The sequence below is a fragment of the Sphaeramia orbicularis genome, chromosome 11 (genome assembly GCF_902148855.1).
Source record: "Sphaeramia orbicularis chromosome 11, fSphaOr1.1, whole genome shotgun sequence".
NCBI lineage: Eukaryota > Metazoa > Chordata > Actinopteri > Kurtiformes > Apogonidae > Sphaeramia > Sphaeramia orbicularis.
Genome location: NC_043967.1, coordinates 2,412,606 through 2,435,341, shown reverse-complemented (window position 1 = coordinate 2,435,341; position 22,736 = coordinate 2,412,606). Strand labels below are relative to the sequence as shown.

At 39.4% G+C, this 22,736-nt stretch overlaps 1 protein-coding gene across 2 annotated transcripts in view; it reads right to left on the bottom strand.

Annotated features, from left to right (window-relative positions):
• sema4ab (sema domain, immunoglobulin domain (Ig), transmembrane domain (TM) and short cytoplasmic domain, (semaphorin) 4Ab) overlaps positions 1-16,464 on the bottom strand; it is a 38,038-nt gene extending 21,574 nt beyond the window's left edge. The window contains exons 1-3 of one of the 2 annotated variants that reach the window (XM_030146729.1): positions 16,143-16,464; positions 5,231-5,492; positions 222-382 (exon numbers count right to left, since the gene is read on the bottom strand). In XM_030146729.1, coding sequence (XP_030002589.1) covers positions 222-382; positions 5,231-5,318 — 249 coding nt within the window. In that variant the 5' untranslated portion in view covers positions 5,319-5,492; positions 16,143-16,464. The remainder of the gene's footprint in view (positions 1-221; positions 383-5,230; positions 5,493-16,142) is intronic. The other variant, XM_030146728.1, reaches the window with a different exon arrangement.
• Between the last annotated feature and the right edge of the window lie 6,272 nt (positions 16,465-22,736).

The window sequence follows — 22,736 nt, the reverse complement described above, 5'->3', positions numbered from 1 at the left end:
AAAACCCAAGGTACAGGTCTTTACAATGTTACTGACAAACTATTAAGATAATAATAATAATAATAATAATAATAATAATAATAATAATAATAATAATAATAATAATAATAATAATAATAAGGGAAACTGGTGAGTCACTCAGGCAGTCACTGATTTGTCAGAAATTTTGTCATTTCCTTTTAACTCCTGCTGTGTAATATTTCAAACGTGTGGGTTTCCACCTTGTTGTGCAGTAGAATCTCCTCCTGATGGCTAACGTCCAGGGCTAACACAGCGTCCCGGGCTCCCACGTACAGGGTGTCTCCATCCTCACTCAGCAGGAGGGTGGTGGTGTTGCTCACATCACTGTTGGTGAACCAGGTGAGTGGTCTCCCAGGACTACCTGGAGTTCATTTAACACACACAACCACATTTTACACCAGTGGAAGGTCATGTGTGCAGATACAACCCCACTGGAAACAACTGGTGGCAGTCATTTGTTTGTACTTCTGCAAGCTCTAAAAGTGTTGTTTTGGCTTTGGGCAGCTAATGCAAGCTTTGAAATAAAAGAGTAGGTCACCTCCTCTAAACTGTATTAAGCTCATGAGACTAGTGTGGACAGTCACATGACCTGACCTCTGACCAGGAGACATCTGCCTCCAATTTGTACAAGACAAAGTTAATAAGATACCTCCTAATGACAATTATATGCCTGCACACGTTTGGATCATAAGAAGACTGAACAGAAGCACAACATCTGTCACCACTAACATAAAACTAATGCTACAACAGTCACAGGTGTCGAAGGTTTGGGCTGTTTAATCTATTTAGTCTATGTTTTTATCTACACAGTTTAAAACTATCAGAGGTTTGGAATCTTCTAGATTTAAAAGAACCCACAGTGAGGAGAGAACATCATGGTCATTCAGCTGAAAAAGATGCAACTGACAGTGACTGTGACAGTGACTATTCAGAAAGACAAACAGGACATTTAACTGATGAATGGTGAAGCAGAAATGAAATGAAACACCATGCATGACATCCCTTTCACAGCTGTAAAGGAAAACTTCTTCACTGTTTTTGAGGTCAATCCTTCCATCCACCAGCACTGGCCCTGTCACGCCACAGGCCTGTCACAGATCTGTTGTCAGAGCAATCCTCTGGCTTAATGTTAGAGTAAGACCCGGCCAAAGGGATGAGGGCGATCTGCTACGTACATCTGGACTCCAGACAGAAGAAGAAAAAACACTGAGGATGTTTGAAACGTCATCTTCTGAACCTAGAGTCAAGGACATGTTTTTCATTTTCCTTACAATTCTGAAGTTTGTGACGCACCGCCCTCAGGGGTGTTAGTTATTTATGTTAGTTGGTTTTGTTCACTTCCTGTTTTATTTTGGTGAGGGGTTTTGTTCGCTTGTGTGCACTGTCTGCGTCCTCCCTGATTCCCTTGATAATCTGCATCTGGGGCTCATTATCTCACTCCCTTTATATACCCTCCTCTCCTCATGTCTGTTGTTAGTGTGTCTTTCATGCCATGATCTCCCTCGACCTTCTCTTGCTCCACTGTGTTGCATTGCCAAGCTCTTATTGTAAGTTTTTTTTTTTGATTCCACGTATGTGAAGATACTTTTGTTCCTCATTTTGAGTAAATAAATACTCAAATTAAGTTCCATCAGTCTCTGTCTCGTGCATTTGGGTCCAAGCCTTTTGAACTCATAAAGTTTTTATTTAAGTAAGAAAAAAGAAGACATGTCTTCCCCTAAAATGTGCCAAAAAGGCAGCCCTGTCACTGTACTACAGGCTGTTTTCCATCCTCCACACCCCAGGTTTAGACAAACTAGTGTTGAATGAGTGATTCTTGGGTTACATTGAGCAGTGATGAGCCATCACAATAACTATACTAACACCACTGCAGGAAGCATCTGAAAACCTACTACCAGTATTTACTGTTACCATCTAAAAGGAGGTGTAGCACTTGAACACAGTTTTAAATAGAAATATTAGACAAACGCTACAAAAACAAGTATCATTTGCCAAAGCAACTCAGTCTGACACATTTAGGGTAAACAGAAAAATTCCAGTTGTTAAATTCAGCAGAGGCTGTTAGACAGTAAGATCCACGTGACATTGTTTATATGATGTAAGACATTGTCCTTAATTATATCACATCATAGTACTGTACACATACTCCATGAGGTATGTATATAATCTACTGAAACTATGTCTAGACTGGAACAAATCCTCATATATTTCCACTGTGTTCATGCTTCCCTCCAGTCTTCTATTGTGTCTCTTCTTGTGTCTGTTTCTACAGCTTTGAATTTGATCAGACTGTTTCACCATGAGAGTTAACGTCAGCTGTTCTTTATCAGTTATTGCAAAAACAGTTCAAGTTTTCCATTTTGTATTCAGTGCACTTATCAGTTCACTAATTGGTTCAGCAGTGTGGTGTGATCGGTTTGTCCTTTAACTTTAAACATTGTACGTCACACTATATTCTATACCAACTGGGGGTCGCGACCCAAAAGTGGTTGCAAACCCATTTTCAGTGGGTTCTGGCCTTTTGTCAGGGCAAAAAATAATGTTAAAAAACCAATCCTGTGTGTTATTTTTGATGGAGCTGAGCCCTGTCCATTCACACTCCCCAACAGTAGGTGGCAGTACTGCGCTGTAATGATAATTAACACCAGACATTTCACAGCATAAAAAAGAACCATAAGTTTCTATTCAAATCATGGCAAAACTCAGGTATGACGACTACATCACATATGGTTTAACCTACTGTACATTGGACAAAAACCTCAGTGTGTTTAATTCTTGAATAAGTGACTGAATTAACTTTTAATTTTCAACTAAATGCACATTTTAGTTTTGGTTCAAATGTTCTAATTTAGTGTTAAAGGGGAATATTTCACCACCAGCTGCTGGTCAGTTTGGTTTATCATTATACTTGTCTTCTGTGTTTCCATACTGTCATATTCTATATTATCTAAGGTTCAAAACACACCATCTTTTTATTAAATACATTTGAGAAGTTTAACTGTTATACTTTTGGGTGGCGGCTTGTCATTGGGTGGTGATAGTGGGTCCTGAAGCCAGACCAGTTGAGAACCATAGTTCTACACCAACATTCAAAAGCAGCTGCTGGTACATAACTAATGAGCAAAGTCATCAATTTGGGCTGGTTTTACTTCCACTTAACAAAGCAAGCATACAAACAAAACTGTAACCAGGCACTGACCATGTTAGCTCCAAACAATAACTGAGCTCCATTCCAGTTTGACTTAGTGGTCCTTTAAAGGCGATACAGTGTTACAGTGTTATGCAGACAAATACTGTTCTATGTACAGTCAGTAATGTTAGCGTCAGGCAAAAAGGCCAACATTAGACTGAATCACCAGGTTTCACTATGGACTGTTCTACTCTAGTGCAGGGGAACATTCCAGGATGATCATAACAGGATTTAGCAGATGTGTGAACACATCGTTCATCTCCCATCGTCACCATCTGATCATCAGGAAAGGTCACAGAGATCCAATAAATCCATTATTTCTTCATTTAAAAATATTTAAGTTCATGGATCTGGTAGATGACAGTATCTTCCAAATCCTGTTCGGAGCAAATAGAAATTCCCTACCAGACAACATCCTGGAAAAAATCTGAAAAAGGAAAAGTCACTACAGTCTAAAAGGAATAGACATCCTCAAAAAACCAAGGGTCTGGATGAAAGTGATGGAAGGTTGTATCTGTGTGAAAGGAATTAACTTATGGAACAATCTGAATGACCAAACCAAAACAACTACAACAAGAAAAGCACTCAGAGAGCGCAGACCTCCACCAAGACAGAGCTGTCCTGTCCTGCCCCCCCCCCCCCCCCCCCCCCCAGTCACCACCAAAATTTAATCATTTCTTCCTTGTGCCAGTATCAACATTTCCTGAAAATTTCCTGAAAATCCGTCCATAACTTTTTGAGTTATCCTGCTAACAAACAAACAAACAAACACATGCAAACAAACAAACAAACAAATGCAAGCACATAAAGCAAAGTGTGCCTCTTGGTCAGGTCTCCCTCGAAAAAGAGATTTCATTTCAAGGAACTTCCTGGTTAAATAAAGGTTAAATAAAATAAAATAAAATAAAATAAAGTGATCACAATACCTCCTGGCGGAGGTAATAAATAATACCTTTAAAAAAATAATCAAACCAATATGTTAAGAAAATATGATCAAAGTATTCAGATGTGTTATATGATTAGAAATGATATATTATAATGTGTATTATTATTATACAACGTATAATTATTACCTCTGCCAGGAGGTACGGTGATCGCTTTGCTTTATGTGCGTGTGTGCATGTTTGTTTGTTTGTTTGTGTGGGGGGAGGGGGGGGGGGGCAGGACAGCTCTGTCTTGGTGGAGGTCTGCGCTCTCTGAGTGCTTTTCTTGTTGTAGTTCTTTTGGTTTGGTCATTCAGATTGTTCCAAAAGTTAATTCCTTTCACACAGATACAACTTTCCATCACTTTCATCCAGACCCTTGGTTTTTTGAGGATGCCCCCTGGCCCCCTGCCCCCGATCACCACCAAAATTTAATCATTTGTTCCTTGTGCCAGTATCAACATTTCCTGAACATTTCATGAAAATTCATCCACAACTTTTTGAGTTATCTTGCACACAAACAAACAAACAAACACGCACACACGGGAGGCAGATCTGTCTTGGCGGAGGTCTGTGCTCTCTGAGTGCTTTTCTTGTTTTATAATGTTGTTATATCATTGTGTAATGTATTAAGATATAATGCATTACTATACAATGCATATAATGTGTATTATATTGTATGATTATGAATAATGTATTATGATATAAAATGTATAGCATGTATATAGGCTTGGACAGAGTTTATTTTTGATAGGTGTAATATTTTTGAAGTTATTTTGTGGAGCTTCATGGGACTTGCACTTCATCCCACACTTTTTTGATAGTTTTTTTTCTTTCTTAGTTTTTCTTTGTCATTTTTAGTTTTAAATTTGAAATAAAAAAAATAAATAAACATACAAACTACGAGATCTTCCAGAAAAATTAATCCAACTGGATGGCTGTAAATGTTGTGAAATTCACTGTGATGTTCCATAAATGAAGTGGATCAAAGCAGCCATGTGCTCATTTTCAAGGGTTTTAGATCCTCACTCGGAAAATCAACAACATACTTTGTTCCAAGAGGCTAAAATAAACAAACAGTGAATTCTTGACTCACCCATGAGAAAGGAGACTCTGGGAGTGCGACTGGTCTGACCCGGACTCAGAAAAAGCACAGTGAGGAACAGCAGGATGCACTGCTCCATTCCAGCTGGAGCCAAGGAGGCAGGCCTCCACTGCAGGGGGGGCGGGGGGTGAGGGGGGGGCAGGGGGGTCCGATGATCCAGAGTCAAAGACTGGTGAGTGAAGTTGGGGGTTGTAGCTGAAGCCACATGTCCTGGTTTCTACTGTGAACCATCACCGCATCTGAAACAAGAAAACTTCAGTTAAACAAAAACAAGCAAACAATTCAGTGAGTCACATGAAAGATTTTCTCCAACTGATAAACATTCAGTCCACTTTTATTTCTAGTAGTTTTTCAAGTTCAACTGGACTGGAGCAAATCCACTTTGAAAACCAACAGAAAGAACAAAGACCTGGACAAATGAGAACTTCCACAGACATACATTTATATGTGGACAGTTTGTCACAGTATTTGTTTCCATTTGATTCGGAGCCTCTTTCAAATGTACAAATAATAACACGTGTCAGTCTGATCCTCAGTTTTCAGTATTAATGCACAGGGGTGTAAGAAAATATTGGTTCCGCAATATATCACGATAGTTCATTTCACAATACTGTATCGATATTAAAAAGTACTGTATTGATATTTTTAGGTATTTATTGATATAGACATTGTCGAGGTTAATTTTTCTTTTTTTGTTTTTCTTTTTTGTTTATATTTTATTTATTATTTAACACTCTTTTATTTTATAATGTTCGTTCCTTTACTGGGATTGTACAAAAATAATGTTATGTTGTTAGTTATGAACAAATAGAATATGAATATTTGAGCTGGATCCGAAACTGTAATGTCTGTAAAATATAATTTCAAATAAAATAAAAAGCAATCAAATAAAAATGTGTTTAGTATTTGTGCATTGGTGTCATTCCATTCTTCCAGGAAATAATCTTTTACAAAAGAAACAAAACCAATAAAAAAAATTGCCTTTTTAACAGTATCATGATATATTGTTATCTCCCGCCTTGACTACGGCAGTGCTTTTCTAACGGGCCTCCCAGCTTGTGTTGTCAGACCACTACAGATGGTCCAAAATGCAGCAGCGCGTCTGGTCTTCAATCAGCCTAAAAGGGCACATGTCACCCCCTTACTCATTGAGTTGCACTGGCTATCCATAGCTGCCCGCATCAAATTCAAATCTTTAATCCTAGCCTACAAAATTCTCAGTGGGTCTACTCCTATCTACTTAGGTGCACTGATAAAAGTTTATGTCACCCCACGACCACTCCGCTCGTCTGGGGAACGTTGTCTGGTGGTCCCCAGACCTTGTACAAGACAATCCAGGCTCTTTTCAAGGGTCGTTCCATGTTGGTGGAACGTTCTACCAAGCACTACGAGAACAGAGGCGTCCCTGCCTATCTTCAAGAAGCTCCTGAGGACCCAGCTCTTCCGAGAGCACCTCCTGTCCTAGCACTGTCAGACATTCCATTTTAAATATTTTAATAAGGTTTTTCCCAGGATTATCACAGATTTTCCCAGGATTATCTCTGGACCTGCTGCGGTGGTCCTGCCTCTCTCCTGCCTTCATCATCACCACTCACTTATCCCCAACTGCCTCCATGTGTCTCCCCCTACTCCCCCCTTCTCCCCCTCTCCCCCAGTCTCTATCTCTATCGCTCTCTCTTTTTCTCTTTCTTTACTCTCTCTCTTTAACCCCAGCTGGTCCTGTCAGTCGTCCATCCTCCAGGAGTCTGGGTCTGCTCCAGGTTTCTGCTGTTAAAGGGAAGTTTTTCCTTCCACTGTCACCATCACAAGTGTTTGCTCCTGGAGGATTCTGTTGGGTTTCTGTAAACTGGCTTAGAGTCTGGTTTGGACCAACTCTATATATAAAGTGTCATGAGAGAACTTTTTTGTGATCTGGCGCTTTATAAATAAAATTTGATTGATTAAGTGATTTGATTGGTTTTCCCCTGTAAGTCGCTTTGGAAAAAAGTGTCTGCCAAATGCGTAAACATAAACATAACATATTGTATCATGATCCTAGTATTGTGATTTAAATCGTATTGCCAGATTCTTGCCGATACACAGCCCTATTAATGCACATGACTAGTGTTTCCCACATTAATACAAGGGTCCAGGTAATAGTGCAGGAGTCGGACTCAGCTCAGTTTAGAATTAAAGACATCAAAGCAATAACAGCAGCAGTGGGAACACTCACCCATGGTTCAGTTGAATGTGTTTATGATATTAGTTCTGCGAAGTATCTTTAAATCCAAAACATTTTCAAAGGCATTCATGAATCAACATGACTGTAGAATAGAGAGTATGCACATACGTCACTTCCCCTCCAGGCCACGCCCCTTTAAGTCAGACTGAGTGTCTTAAACCAACCTGCTCAACATGACGGAGTATAGCAGTAAACACAGCCAGAGAAAAGGACCATGGGAAATCTGAAATGAAATGAAGGACAGTTGGACTGGACATGGATCTGTACGAGCTACCAAAGAACAAGTGGTCCATGAACACTGACATGTGGACACACATGGAGGATCCAGACCTGATCCAGGGGGGAGGGGGTCAGCGCTATTTGGACCTGAAACTAATATACATGGTTTCATCAGGACTGACAACCAGGGTCCAAAACTAGGACCAGAACCAGCTGATCCAAAGGCTCCAAAACTAGGACCAGAACCAGCTGATCCAAAGGGTCCAAAACTAGGGCCCAGAACCAGCTGATCCAAAGGCTCCAAAACTAGGGCCCAGAACCATCTGATCCAAAGGGTCCAAAACTAGGGCCCAGAACCAGCTGATCCAAAGGGTCCAAAACTAGGACCCAGAACCAGCTGATCCAAAGGCTCCAAAACTAGGGCCCAGAACCATCTGATCCAAAGGGTCCAAAACTAGGGCCCAGAACCAGCTGATCCAAAGGGTCCAAAACTAGGACCAGAACCAGCTGATCCAAAGGTCATTTCCAGTAGACCGTGGACTGACCCCAGTGAATATACACATGATCTACTGGGACTGAGCAGATTTACTGAGTCTAGTTCAGATCCAGTCCTTTATCCAACACAGATACTACTGCTGTGGACCAGCAGGGCACCACTGCATTCTGGGAAATTAGCAGATTTACACCACCTGGTTTAAATTAACACATTATTCTGATAATATTATGGTTTTATTGTTGGAATATGACGACTTTAATCTCATAAACCAATGACATTTTTGTTAAATTATGAGTTTTTTTATAACTACGACTTTATTTTCATAACATTGTGATTCTTTTTGTATTCGACTTTATTCTCATAAAATTACGGGTTTTAAATCTATATTTTATGACTTTATTCTGGTAGTGACCAGTGTTTTTCTTTTCTTCTGTGGTCCTAATACTCCGTCGTAGCTTTATTCTCCAGTTCCCTGTATTTGTAAAACTAGGTTGGCCTCAGTTTCAGTTAGTTTACTAATCATGTAGGAGCACAAGGTTCACAATCACAAAATGAAGACAAAAACCAGGAAAGATCTGATCATGAAACCAAGAGCTGCACTAAGAAGGAACGTTAGCCAAAACAACAGGTCATTTCAGGTCTGATTGGACCCAAAAATACAGCATCAGTGAATGTTAGCTGACACCAAACAGGATCCACAGATCTAGGTTTGGTTTCCTGGGTTTGTGGATCCATCTGCTTCTCTTTTCTTTGTCTTTCAGTGTCTGTAAAACGATAGCTCCCACTGCTTTAAGAACCTGAAAATACAATCAGTCTCACAACAGCTCTGCCCCATTTTTTATTCAGTATTGTTCTTCAGTTCAGACAGGATTGAAGCCAACGCTGTCACTCATCTCCCTCTTTCTGCCACTCAGTGGGCGGAGCCACGGTGACTTCCACTAGTGGTGACGTCACGTGCAGACCCTCTTACAGGACAAGTGTAGAACAGAACACTGAACACAGCACCACAGAACCCAAACAACACCATCTGAACCCAACAGAACCACAGGAGGGAACAACAGCAGCAGGTTCTATCCATTCATGACAGTTCAAACATCTGGGACTAAAGGAACCTTATATTCACTGGGTCCAGATGACGGTCTGGTCCATGTGGTTCTGGTGGTACAAACAGTACCCTTCATCACAGACTGATCAGCTGTGTAGAACCGGTCCACAGTTATCTGGAACCAACCCCTATCAGAACCAACTCCCATCAGAACTAGCCTCCAACAGAACCAGCCTCCAACAGAACCAGCCTCCATCAGAACCAACTCCCATCAGAACCAACTCCCATCAGAACCAGGCTCCAATAGAACCAGCCTCCATCAGAACAAGCTTCCATCAGAGCCAGCCTCCATCAGAACCAACCTCCATCAGAACCAGAACCAGCCTCCATCAGAACTAACCCCCATCACTAACCTCCATCAGAACCAACCCCCATCAGAACCAACTCCCATCAGAACCAGCCTCCATCAGAACCAGAACCAATTCCCATCAGAACCAGCCTCCATCAGAACTAACCCCCATCACTAACCCCCATCAGAACCAGCCTCCATCAGAACCAGAACCAATTCCCATCAGAACCAGCCTCCATCAGAACTAACCCCCATCAGAACCAACTCCCATCAGAACCAACCCCCATCAGAACAAAATCCCATCAGAACCAGGCTCCAATAGAACCAGCCTCCATCAGAACAAGCTTCCATCAGAGCCAGCCTCCATCAGAACCAACCTCCATCAGAACCAGAACCAGCCTCCATCAGAACTAACCCCCATCACTAACCTCCATCAGAACCAACCCCCATCAGAACCAACTCCCATCAGAACCAGCCTCCATCAGAACCAGAACCAATTCCCATCAGAACCAGCCTCCATCAGAACTAACCCCCATCAGAACCAACTCCCATCAGAACCAACCCCCATCAGAACCAACTCCCATCAGAACCAGAACCAATTCCCATCAGAACTAACCCCATCAGAACTAACCCCCATCAGAACCAACTCCCATCAGAACCAACCCCCATCAGAACCAACTCCCATCAGAACCAGAACCAATTCCCATCAGAACCAGCCTCCATCAGAACCAGCCTCCAACAGAACCCACTCCCATCAGAATCAACCTCCATCAGAACTAACCCCCATCAGAACCAACTCCCATCAGAACCAACCCCCATCAGAACAAAATCCCATCAGAACCAGGCTCCAATAGAACCAGCCTCCATCAGAACAAGCTTCCATCAGAGCCAGCCTCCATCAGAACCAACCTCCATCAGAACCAGAACCAGCCTCCATCAGAACTAACCCCCATCACTAACCTCCATCAGAACCAACCCCCATCAGAACCAACTCCCATCAGAACCAGCCTCCATCAGAACCAGAACCAATTCCCATCAGAACCAGCCTCCATCAGAACTAACCCCCATCAGAACCAACTCCCATCAGAACCAGCCTCCATCAGAACCAGAACCAACTCCCATCAGAACCAGCCTCCATCAGAACTAACCCCCATCAGAACCAACTCCCATCAGAACCAGCCTCCATCAGAACCAGAACCAACTCCCATCAGAACCAGCCTCCATCAGAACCAGAACCAATTCCCATCAGAACCAGCCTCCATCAGAACTAACCCCCATCAGAACCAACTCCCATCAGAACCAACCCCCATCAGAACCAACTCCCATCAGAACCAGAACCAATTCCCATCAGAACTAACCCCATCAGAACTAACCCCCATCAGAACCAACTCCCATCAGAACCAACCCCCATCAGAACCAACTCCCATCAGAACCAGAACCAATTCCCATCAGAACCAGCCTCCATCAGAACCAGCCTCCAACAGAACCCACTCCCATCAGAATCAACCTCCATCAGAACTAACCCCCATCAGAACCAACTCCCATCAGAACCAACCCCCATCAGAACAAAATCCCATCAGAACCAGGCTCCAATAGAACCAGCCTCCATCAGAACAAGCTTCCATCAGAGCCAGCCTCCATCAGAACCAACCTCCATCAGAACCAGAACCAGCCTCCATCAGAACTAACCCCCATCACTAACCTCCATCAGAACCAACCCCCATCAGAACCAACTCCCATCAGAACCAGCCTCCATCAGAACCAGAACCAATTCCCATCAGAACCAGCCTCCATCAGAACTAACCCCCATCAGAACCAACTCCCATCAGAACCAGCCTCCATCAGAACCAGAACCAACTCCCATCAGAACCAGCCTCCATCAGAACTAACCCCCATCAGAACCAACTCCCATCAGAACCAGCCTCCATCAGAACCAGAACCAACTCCCATCAGAACCAGCCTCCATCAGAACCAGAACCAATTCCCATCAGAACCAGCCTCCATCAGAACTAACCCCCATCAGAACCAACTCCCATCAGAACCAACCCCCATCAGAACCAACTCCCATCAGAACCAGAACCAATTCCCATCAGAACTAACCCCATCAGAACTAACCCCCATCAGAACCAACTCCCATCAGAACCAACCCCCATCAGAACCAACTCTCATCAGAACCAGAACCAATTCCCATCAGAACCAGCCTCCATCAGAACCAGCCTCCAACAGAACCCACTCCCATCAGAATCAACCTCCATCAGAACTAACCCCCATCAGAACCAACTCCCATCAGAACCAACCCCCATCAGAACAAAATCCCATCAGAACCAGGCTCCATCAGAACCAGAACCAATTCCCATCAGAACCAGCCTCCATCAGAACTAACCCCCATCACTAACCTCCATCAGAACCAACCCCCATCAGAACCAACTCCCATCAGAACCAGCCTCCATCAGAACCAGAACCAATTCCCATCAGAACCAGCCTCCATCAGAACTAACCCCCATCAGAACCAACTCCCATCAGAACCAACTCCCATCAGAACCAGCCTCCATCAGAACCAGAACCAACTCCCATCAGAACCAGCCTCCATCAGAACCAGCCTCCAACAGAACCCACTCCCATCAGAATCAACCTCCATCAGAACCAGCTTCCATCAGAACCAAAACCAATCCCCATCGGAACTAACCCCCATCAGAACCACCCTCCATGTCCCCCATCAGAACCCCCCGTGTCCCCAGGGCCCATCTGCTCAGACTGGAATACTTTCTGTCCAGGTTTAGCCCGGCTGTGTAAGCATCGTTGTTGGACCAGAACAAAGATCCACGTGACATCTGGACTGACCCAGGTCCGGACTGGTCCATTCGTACCCTGTGTTCTTCTCAGCAGATCAGACAGAACTGAACCCACAGTGAAACCAGAGCCAGCAGACCCATAAGAGGCGGACTGACCCAGGTCCAGTTGATCCCAGTTACCTCAGTTCTCCCATTAGCTCAGTTTTCTTCCACCAGTGTGTCCTTCCCTCTCCGTTCTTCGGACCGACGGAACAAAAGCTGCATCTTACACAGATTTACCACGAACCGCTTCGGCCAAACTTCACAGAAAAGCGGCAGAAAACGCGGACAGTTGAGAATTTACTACAATAACAAAGGCTGGAGACTCCGCCCACCGGAAGTGTGAACAGGGTCAGAGCTCCGCCCACCGATGAACCTAAACCAGTCCAACTGTTGAACTGGGTCTGGGTTCAGGTCCAGAGTTTTACACTTGTTCTACAGTTCAGCAGTTTTATAGTTCTGGAATTTTCTAGTTTTCTACTTTTCTAGTTCTGCAGTTTCATATTTTCATACTTCTATATTTATATAGTTCTGTAGTTTTACAGATTTATACTTATATAGTTCTGTGGTTGCATAATTTTATAGTTCTATAGTTCTGTATTCCTTTAGTTTTATAGTTCTGTAGTTCTACACTTTTATAGTTGTACAGTTCTGTAGTTTTCTAGTTCTGTAGTTGTATAGTTCAGTCGTTCTGTAGTTTTATATTTTCATAGTTTTATATTTCTATAGTTCTCAAGTTCTATAGTTTTATGGATGGATGGATGGTGGATTTGACTAGGTTTCATTCTTTCTTGCCAAAAACAAAACAAAACTAATGCACAGAAACACATTTTTTTAGTAATACCTTGTGAAACAAACACTTCTATGACCAAACGTCAACATTTTCTGAATAAACTGAACTCATGTTCTGTTCTCTTCTGTATAAACTGAACTCATGTTCTGTTCTCTTCTGTATAAACTGAACTCATGTTCTGTTCTTTTCTGAATAAACTGAACTCATGTTCTGTTCTCTTCTGTATAAACTGAACTCATGTTCTGTTCTTTTCTGTATAAACTGAACTCATGTTCTGTTCTCTTCTGTATAAACTGAACTCATGTTCTGTTCTCTTCTGTATAAACTGAACTCATGTTCTGTTCTTTTCACTTCTGTCGTCCTTACGGCCCCTGCATGCACTGACTGTATTCACCACATGATTCTAGATTCACAGAGGCCTCCAACCAACATTCATCACCATTATATAATAAATAATTAACAGAAAATGTCAAATGTAAACATTTAATGTCAACCTCCACATTTATGTCTTTTCTGTAATTGAATATGTGACAGTGATGAAGGACTGGACAAAGGAAGGATGTGGTGGATATCAGAGGTATTATACTGTGTGTGTGTGTGTGTGTGTGTGTGTGTGTGTGTGTGTGTGAGAGAGAGAGAGAGAGAGAGTGTGTGTGTGTGTGTGTGTGTGTGTGTGCGTGTTTTAAATTTTATTCATTTCATATTGGTTATTATTATTTTTTCTTAGTATATGTTTCCTTCATGTGTTCAAATCACATGTATGGTTGAATAGATTAGGTTTGATTCAACACCTGTTTGGATGGTTTGTGTTTTGTAATAGTTTGTTGTGTACAACTGTTGCTGTCACTCATTGTCATTTTTGTCTTTCCTTCTCTTGTAATACATTCCTATTGATTGTCTTTTTGTGTGTCTTGTGCTTTTAAGTATGAAAGATGAATAAACATTACTGTTGTAAGTGTCATAGCAGGAAAAAACAATGCAACATACGTGCTATTTACCTTACATGTCCAAAACAGCCAAAAATGTGCTTTAATGCATTCAACTCAGATACAAACCACCACATGGTTAAAGGAGCTGAGGGTGAACTGACCTGATGTAGGAAAAAGCAGAACAGCACACAGAGAACAGGCAAACGTCTGACAGAAAACAAATGGCACTTCCAGTCACTGAACCATCATATGTGAGGATCACCTGCACCAAGGTTCTAAGAGTTTTGGATTTTTCATCATAATTTAGTTTGTTTTAGTTTTGACTTTTTTTTCTCTAATTCAGTTAGTTTTAATGAGTTTTTAGGGCAGGTTTACTAGTTTTTATTAGTTTTCATTATTTTCTAAAGGTTTAGTTTTTGTATTAATTTCAGTTTTGTCGTCTCTTTTCTCTTCTTCTCTGTCGTTGTATTCAGATAAATCCCAGACAGGACTCTGCTGCTTTAGTCTCCATGTTTCCAGGTAGAGTGGGGACCAGAAGACGACTGGAAACCACAAGTGAACACAAGTGACGGAGCCTTAAATATCATATGGTGACAGCAGAGAAAATTGCTTGAGGGAAATAAATTGATTTTATATCACACTGACAAGGATGAAAACGAAGGGAATTTTATCCATAATTTTTATCCGTTTTAGTTAGTTTTATAAATACACAACACAGTTTCAGTTAATTACTGTTTTTTCCTTTTAATTATAGTTTTTATTTATTTCAGTTAATGAAAATGTTTTTATAATTCTAGTTTTCGTCATTTCGTTAGTTTTTGTTAACGATAATAACCTTGACCTACACACACTGAGCTTTGAACATGTGCACTTCAGTCTGTGTGTGTTTGCACTTTAGCTGCAGTGCAGAAGCTGAATCAGCTGTTTGACTCTGACCGTAGCCTTTGTACACAAGCACTTTTACCAAAGTGGGATCTTTTACCGTTTCTGTTACATACACACCATTACATTCATTCATTTGTTTATTTTCTGAACCCCCTTTATCCTCATCAGGGGTCACTGGAGCCTATCCCAGCTTCTTATGTCACCCTGGACATGTCACCAGTTCATACCAGGGCTGAACATACAGACACACACATCATCACAAATTCTACAAAAATGTTCAGAACAGACTGAAGTCTGACCCTGAGATGTGACAGTCAATTATTCTATTTGGACACAGTGTAGAATATTTATTTATTTAACATATATTAATACTAACAGAAGTATATATATATATAAATAGTACATAAATGATTAGACCACCCCTTGTTTTCTTCAGTTTCTTGTTCATTTTAATGCCTGGTCCAACTAAAGGTCCATTTGTTTAAACAAATATAATGAGAACAACAAAAATAGCTCATAGTAGTTTAATTTCAGAGCTGATATCTATCCATTTAACATGGTTTTCTTGATGATAACCAAAATCACTTCAGTCCTTAGACATTCCATGTTTTCTTTTCTGTCTGTTTTAGTCACATGATCCAAACAGGAGTTAGTACTTGATTACAAAACCATTGTTTTTGATGACTTTTGATGGTCTAATAATTGTTCCGCAACTGTTTGTCATACTGGAAGATGTCAGAGTGTGTGTGTGTGTGTGTGTGTGTATGGGTGTGTATCTGCACAGTTCTGACAGATTGACATGTTTTTAAACTGGTCAGTTTGGTTCCTACGGTTTAGGAACAGTCCCATCTCCACATTAAATATCTCTGCAAGTTGATAGGACCAGTATTTCAGTAGATATTACTCATTTTTACATTCATGTTGCTATGCCCATGATGGTTGATAGGAAGCACCGTACCACACTGCATGACGGGAAATGAAGTTATAAACAGGAGCGATGCATTAACTACCTTCAGTCCTTACATATGTGTGGTTCCCACAGGTCAACACACTACTGTATTTGTGTAGCACTATCATCCAAAGAGGAAACACTGACAACATGAATGGTTCAAACTGGTTGAAGTCGTATTTGTACCTGTATCTTGGGGTTTTCCTAAACTTTAGTCCTGATGTGTTGCTGCTGAATCCTTGGGGCTCCCATGATGCTGGTGGAGGTGGTCCATTCTCGGCTCTTCTGTAAACCAACTCTCTTCTCACACAACACAGCTTCATGTGGTTTCTCTGCTCGTCCAAACGCCTATCGCCTTTCAGTTCACATCAGCCACAGATTCAGCTGTGGTTGTATTTTCAGTCACTAACGCGGGTGCAAATAATGGTGTGTAAATTTAGAGTTGAATAGACGTCGTCACAGGCTCAGTTGACCATGGCCCAGCGAAGAAAAGGGGAGGGTAAGAGGGCTAATGAGGAGAAAAGAAGATTGGAGGGGATTAGCAGTGACCTGAAAACAGCAGTGTGGTAACAGGCTGAACGCCTCCCAGCGTCAAACATGAAGGTGCCACCGCCGACGCTGACGCTGACAAACCAAAAAAAACTCAGGTGTGAACTTGTGTCACATGCACACGGTGGATGAAGCGACTGGAAGCAGCTCAGCCCACCCACTGGTCCAGCATGCACACCACCAGTAAAAGAGGGATTTGTGCATGTGCATGTGCATGTGCATGTGTGTGTGTGTGTGGACCAAGGTTCGAATAGTTTTTAATTTTTCATTATAGTTTAGTTTTATTCAGATTTGACTTTTTTTCTCTAATTCAGTTAGTTTTAATTAGTTTTTAGAGTAGGTTTGCTAGTTTTTATTAGTTTTTGTTTTTTTCTAAATGCTTAGTTTTAGCATTAATTTTAGTTTTTTTTAATCTCTTTTCTCTTCTTCTCTGTCGTCGTATTCAAATAAATCCCAGACAGGACTCTGCTGCTTTAGTCTCCATGTTTCCAGGTAGAGTGGGGACCAGAAGACGACTGGAAACCACAAGTGAACACAAGTGACGGACCGTCAAGTGTTGTATGGTGAAACTAGCTAAAATTTCTAGAGCGAAATGAATCAATTTTGTATCAATCTGACACTGACAAAGACGAAAATGAAGGGAATTTTATCCATAATTTTTATCCGTTTTCGTTAGTTTTGTAAACACACAATACAGTTTCAGTTAGTTATTGTTTTTTTCTTTTAATTATAGTTTTAATTTATTTCAGTTAACAAAATTGTTTTTTTCAATTCTAGTTTTCATCATTTCGTTAGTTTTCGTTAACGATAATAACCTTGGTGTGAACACTATTACTCATTAACAGATACAGTTGTCAGAAAACTCGGTCAGTACTCTGGTAAGTACAGCAGCTAAGTGAATATATGGAAGAACTAATGTAGCGGCTATTTGTCATCAAAATTAAATCAACTCAAAGGTGACTGAACTTAAGACTTCAACAGAACTCAAATAACCACTAGATGCACCATGGGTTTGTGGTTTACACAGTCAAAAATACAATGTCCATATCATAGATGTACTTCAAGTGGTTTATTTTTAGGATTTTGCAGGAAAACAACTAAGGCCTTTTGTGCTGTCTGTCCTGCTCATCCTGTCTGTCTGTCTGTCTGCCTGTGAATGACTGGTTGTCTGGTATAAAACCATAGCCCACCCAGGTGCATGCTGGTCTAACTTAGTGCTCCCTATTTATACCCAGGTGCCCCCGGTCTAAACCACACGTGTCAAACATGCGTCCCGGGGGCTTAAACGGCCCGCCAAAGGTTCCAGTCCAGCCTGCGGGATGAATTTGCAAAGTGCAAGTTAGGGCATCAAACTCAAAAATAATATCATAATAACCTATAAATAATAACAACGCCAATTTTTTCTCTTTGATTTAGTGCAAAAAACATTAAATTATGAAAATAGTTACATTAACCCTTTCATGCATACTGGTCACTACAGTGGACAGCTATTCTTTAGCTGTTCTCTTGTATATTCATGGATTTTGTTGTTCTTTTCGTTGTTGTTTTTGTTTTTTTTTGGGTTTTTTTACACATATCTTTATTAAAGTTTTAAGACACTACACATCTTTTCTTTTCTGACATGAATTGGTAACAATTTGTCGATCTCTCCTGAGCATAAAACCCCAGAATCACAAGCCCTCCCCATAGTTTTCACACAATTTATCACTAAATTCATGTTTCTGTGCATCAAAAATTAAACGTGTGGTGTCCAGCTGAGTGGACATTTTTGCAACTTAATGAAAAATAGGTTCATAAGAATGTTTGTTTTTCATTATTATTATTATTTTATGTATTTTTTAATTTTTTTTTTTTTTGAATTTTTATTATTTTTATTTAATTTTCAGAAGAAATTTTTCAATCGCATTGTTTTTTTCATACGTAAAGAGGAATAAAAACACTCAGGAAAAAAATTTGATTAAGGTTCTCATAATTCGTGCATGAAAGGGTTAACAAACTATCCTTTAACAATAAAAAGTGAATAACCTGAACAAATATGAATAACCTGAAATGTCTAAAGAAAATAAAGTGCAATTCTAACAATATTCTGCCTGTTACTGAATGTTTTGTGCCTTTGCAGATCCGATCTGTAATGCATATGTAGAAATGATGAGTTGAGGCAGAATATTGATAAAATTGTACTTATATTTCTTGACAAAGTCCTTTTTTTTCCTCACATTATTCACATCCTTTTTGTCTGGATAGTTTGTAAATGTAAATATTGGCATAATTTAATGTCATTTTTTTGTACTAAAACCATTTGGAGTTGTTATTATTTATTGGCTATCATGTTATTATTTTACTGGTCCGGCCCACTTCAGATTAAATTGGGCTGAATGTGGAACCTGAAAGAAAATGAGCTTGACACCCTTGGTCTAAACCAATAAGAAAACACAAAACAAAAGGTGCTAAATAGTAAAGAACGAAAGCAATGACCATGAAAATCAAAACATATATTGAAAAATATTAAACAAACAAAAAAATAAACAATTAGGTAAAAAAAATACTAAATTAGTAAACAAAAAGAGTAAATTAACTTTAAACAAAAAACTAAACAGACCAATAGCTCCTACAATCAACTTTAAAATAAAATCTGTTTCTCTGTGTTTTCCATGTCCACACATGTATGAATGTTTTCCATAAACCTCAGTCAAATACTGCCACCTAGTGATGATTCCATTTCCCTTTTGCCATATTAGATAATAATAATAAAAAACACTGAGTATGTTTTATCCACTTCCCCAGCCTCAACTTATAAGTACCTTGGAACTGATGCATATGTGTGTGTACATCATTAATATCATTGCATTGGTTAGTTTGGTTTACACTGTTGTCTTTGTTTCCAAAATGCCTCAAACATGGATTTTACTTAATTTCTCTCAGCATTGATTTTGTTTTGCTTTATCCATGACCAGGATTTTAAATGTACTTCCTCTAATTTTCTATAATATTTTTCCTGTTCTGACTGTAAATAACAATTTTCTTCCACAACTAACCATCAACTTTCATCACATCTCCCTGAAGAAGAAAGATCTAACATTAAACTTTAAGGAAATATTGATATTTATAAACTATATGGACAAAAGTATTGGGACGTGTCACGTAAACAGCTGTAAAATGTCCTCGTCATGCTGGTTTGACATTTAAAGATTTAAAGACATAAAGATTTATCCCACTGTAGGGAAATTTCACAGTTAACAGCAGCAACATACGACTGGCAAGTGCAGAGAAAAAGACAGATAGAGAAAAAACACAGATGAGTGAAAAATGAAATATGAGAGGAAAATAAGAAATGTAGTATTTATATAAATATTTTTATGAATATAGAATTAAAGTTAAAATTATTTACACATCAACATTAAACATCAATACTAATAATCAATATGATATTTATCACAGTATAAAACTATATTATGATATTTGTCATTACTGTTTTGTATCCCAGACCCTTGTTAGAAAAGAAACACCTGAATTCAATGTGTCCCAATACTTTTGTCCATTTGTGTGAGGTAAACAATTATACTATGAGGCTAATGATATGTACGTCTGTTCATCATGATTCAATCTATTTAAATATCCATAAATAAAAAGTCTGATCACTTCTGTATAACCAAGTGGCAGCTAGACTTAAAAAAGGTATATAATAATAAATAATAAACATGTCCCACTGTTAACTCAGGTGGTGTCCAAACATTCAAAAATTCAAAATAATGTACATTCTGTTGAGACTGAACAGGCTTAGGCAGAAGCTAAATGCTTATTGGCTAAAATTTACTTAGGGCGTCAAATGAGTGGCCATTTATGTAAAAAAAAAAAGTTGTCATAAAGTCATAGAAGTGTGTGGAAATAATGCTAATCCATTTGTGCACAGACTACTGATATTATCTGACAGTGGAAGCTCTATTTTCAGAAATACTGGATTTGGAATAGCACGTGTATGTGAAAACTTTTGCTGGTGGACGGACATGACATTACCCATGATGCTCTGGTCAGTACCAGTACTTTATTAGTAATAAACTTCTAGACTTCCTATTGATAATTGTGCTCTTCTTCATAAATGTTGGTATTGTGGATCTAAAACAATCCCAGCTGACACAAAAACACTAAATGTGTCAGTGGACGGATGTGACATGGTTGTTGTGGATCCCATCATACTGATGCTCGGCAGCCATGTCAGCGTTTACACCAGACCCGGGCATTGTAAGGCCTGGGGGCCACATGCTGACCCGAACTGGCCCACATGAGGTCATTGGCAAATCAAAAGTCAATGCAAATATATATCATCATAACAGACATAACCAATACAATGCCATTGCTTTTATTTTTGAAGGATCTGCTAATTTACTGTTTTTTTCCACACATACTTTCTGTATTTGCATAAGGCTCATGCTCTGATTGGTTAGTTGGTCAGTTTCAGCACATGAAGATGTCAGCTAACGGCAAAAAAAAGAAAGATTGATTCTGAATGCAGAGTTTTTAACAAGACATGGACTTGTAAGTATTTCTTCACTGAAGTCAGAGATAAAGAAAATGAAAAGGAACTGAGATATGCAAACAAACAAAGCTGGATGCATTTAGAGTTTTTCGTGTAAAGTTAATGTGGAGCTGGTTTTGCACATTTTCAAAAGTCTTTTTGTGAATATTCATTAAATAGTTGTATTCTGTGCTCCACATTTTCATTTTATTATTTTATTGTTGCATTTACTGTTTTTGTATTATTGTAAAGTATATATATATGTATACATATATATATATATATATATATATATATATATATATATATATATATATATATATATATATATATATATATATATACAGAGAGAGAGAGAGAGAGAGAGAGAGAGAGAGAGAGAGAGAGAGAGAGAGAGAGAGAAAGGAGAGCTGTAAGTGTATTGATCCGGCCCTTAACTGTCAAAGTTTCTCATGTGGCCCCATAGGAAACTTAATTGCCCACCCCTGGTTTACACGAATGATCCCTGTGCAAAAACTAGGATCACAATTATTTATTGTATAGTTCATCATCAGACTAAAGAGTAAACAACAATATAGAATTGTGATTTCTTTATAAAAATGCTTCTTATTGTAAAACTGTTGGTTTAAACAGTGCTGTGTGCCATTCTTCATGTATGTATTGGTGGAACAGAAGCAGGATGGATCAGCACCATACTCCAGATTGAACCTGTACAAATAAAACATGTGATATGGAGGAGAGAATCTGGGAAGAAAAACTGGGGAATCTAAAAGAATAGATTTGTTTTTCAGGTAAATTCAGTTCAAATATAACTTGGCCATTTGTGACATGAAAATATAGCATTAATTGTGCTGAAATTGGACATTTTTGAGCTGAAAACATAGTTCATATGAGCATCAACATGTTGAACAGAACTGAAATCCTGTCCATTTGAACAACTGTCATTTACCAACACAAAGTTCCTTTGGGGATTCACTTAGGTTGATTTCTTTTGCACAAAGACAGAAATAAGACCTCTAAGCACATTTTAGCCATTTGTACGCCTCACATACATTCAAATCCAAATCCATTTTAGGCACCAATCAATACATCAAAAATCATTCTTGCTCGTATCCCTTGAAAATATCTTTACAAACCAATGTTTTGAAAACAATTAATGATTTACGCATCTTTAAATGTATATTTATGTCATTCCATAATTGAACTCCAAAAACAGAAATACATCTTTTTATACATTTAACAGCTTTTTGTACTGTAAACAGACAGACACCTCTGAACCAGACCTGCTTTTCTGTATCGAAAAGAACTTTTGAACAGAGTCTGGGAGTGACTTTTGTTTGGCTTGGAACATTATTTGCACAGTTTGTAATAAAACAAGTCATTGATGGCAGGAGGGTATGAAAAATATATACTTAACGGAGAAAATACAGCTTAACTTCATTAGAAATTTGATTAGTTTAATGATATTTGGGCCCTGGCAATCAAGCATTTCGGTTGGACAAAATATTTTATGTCAGTGAAAGATTGTTCAACTGTGGTATTAAATTGTAACTCTCACTGTCTGTTTTTTTTTTGGATGTGGATTGAAATTTAAGGATTTCCACTGTCTTCTACTGTACTGGCTGCCAAGTTGCCATTTGTTTACACAGCACCTGTGTTCTGATGTGTTTGAAAGATGTAAAATATGATACACATTTATTTGAATTAAATATGTTCAA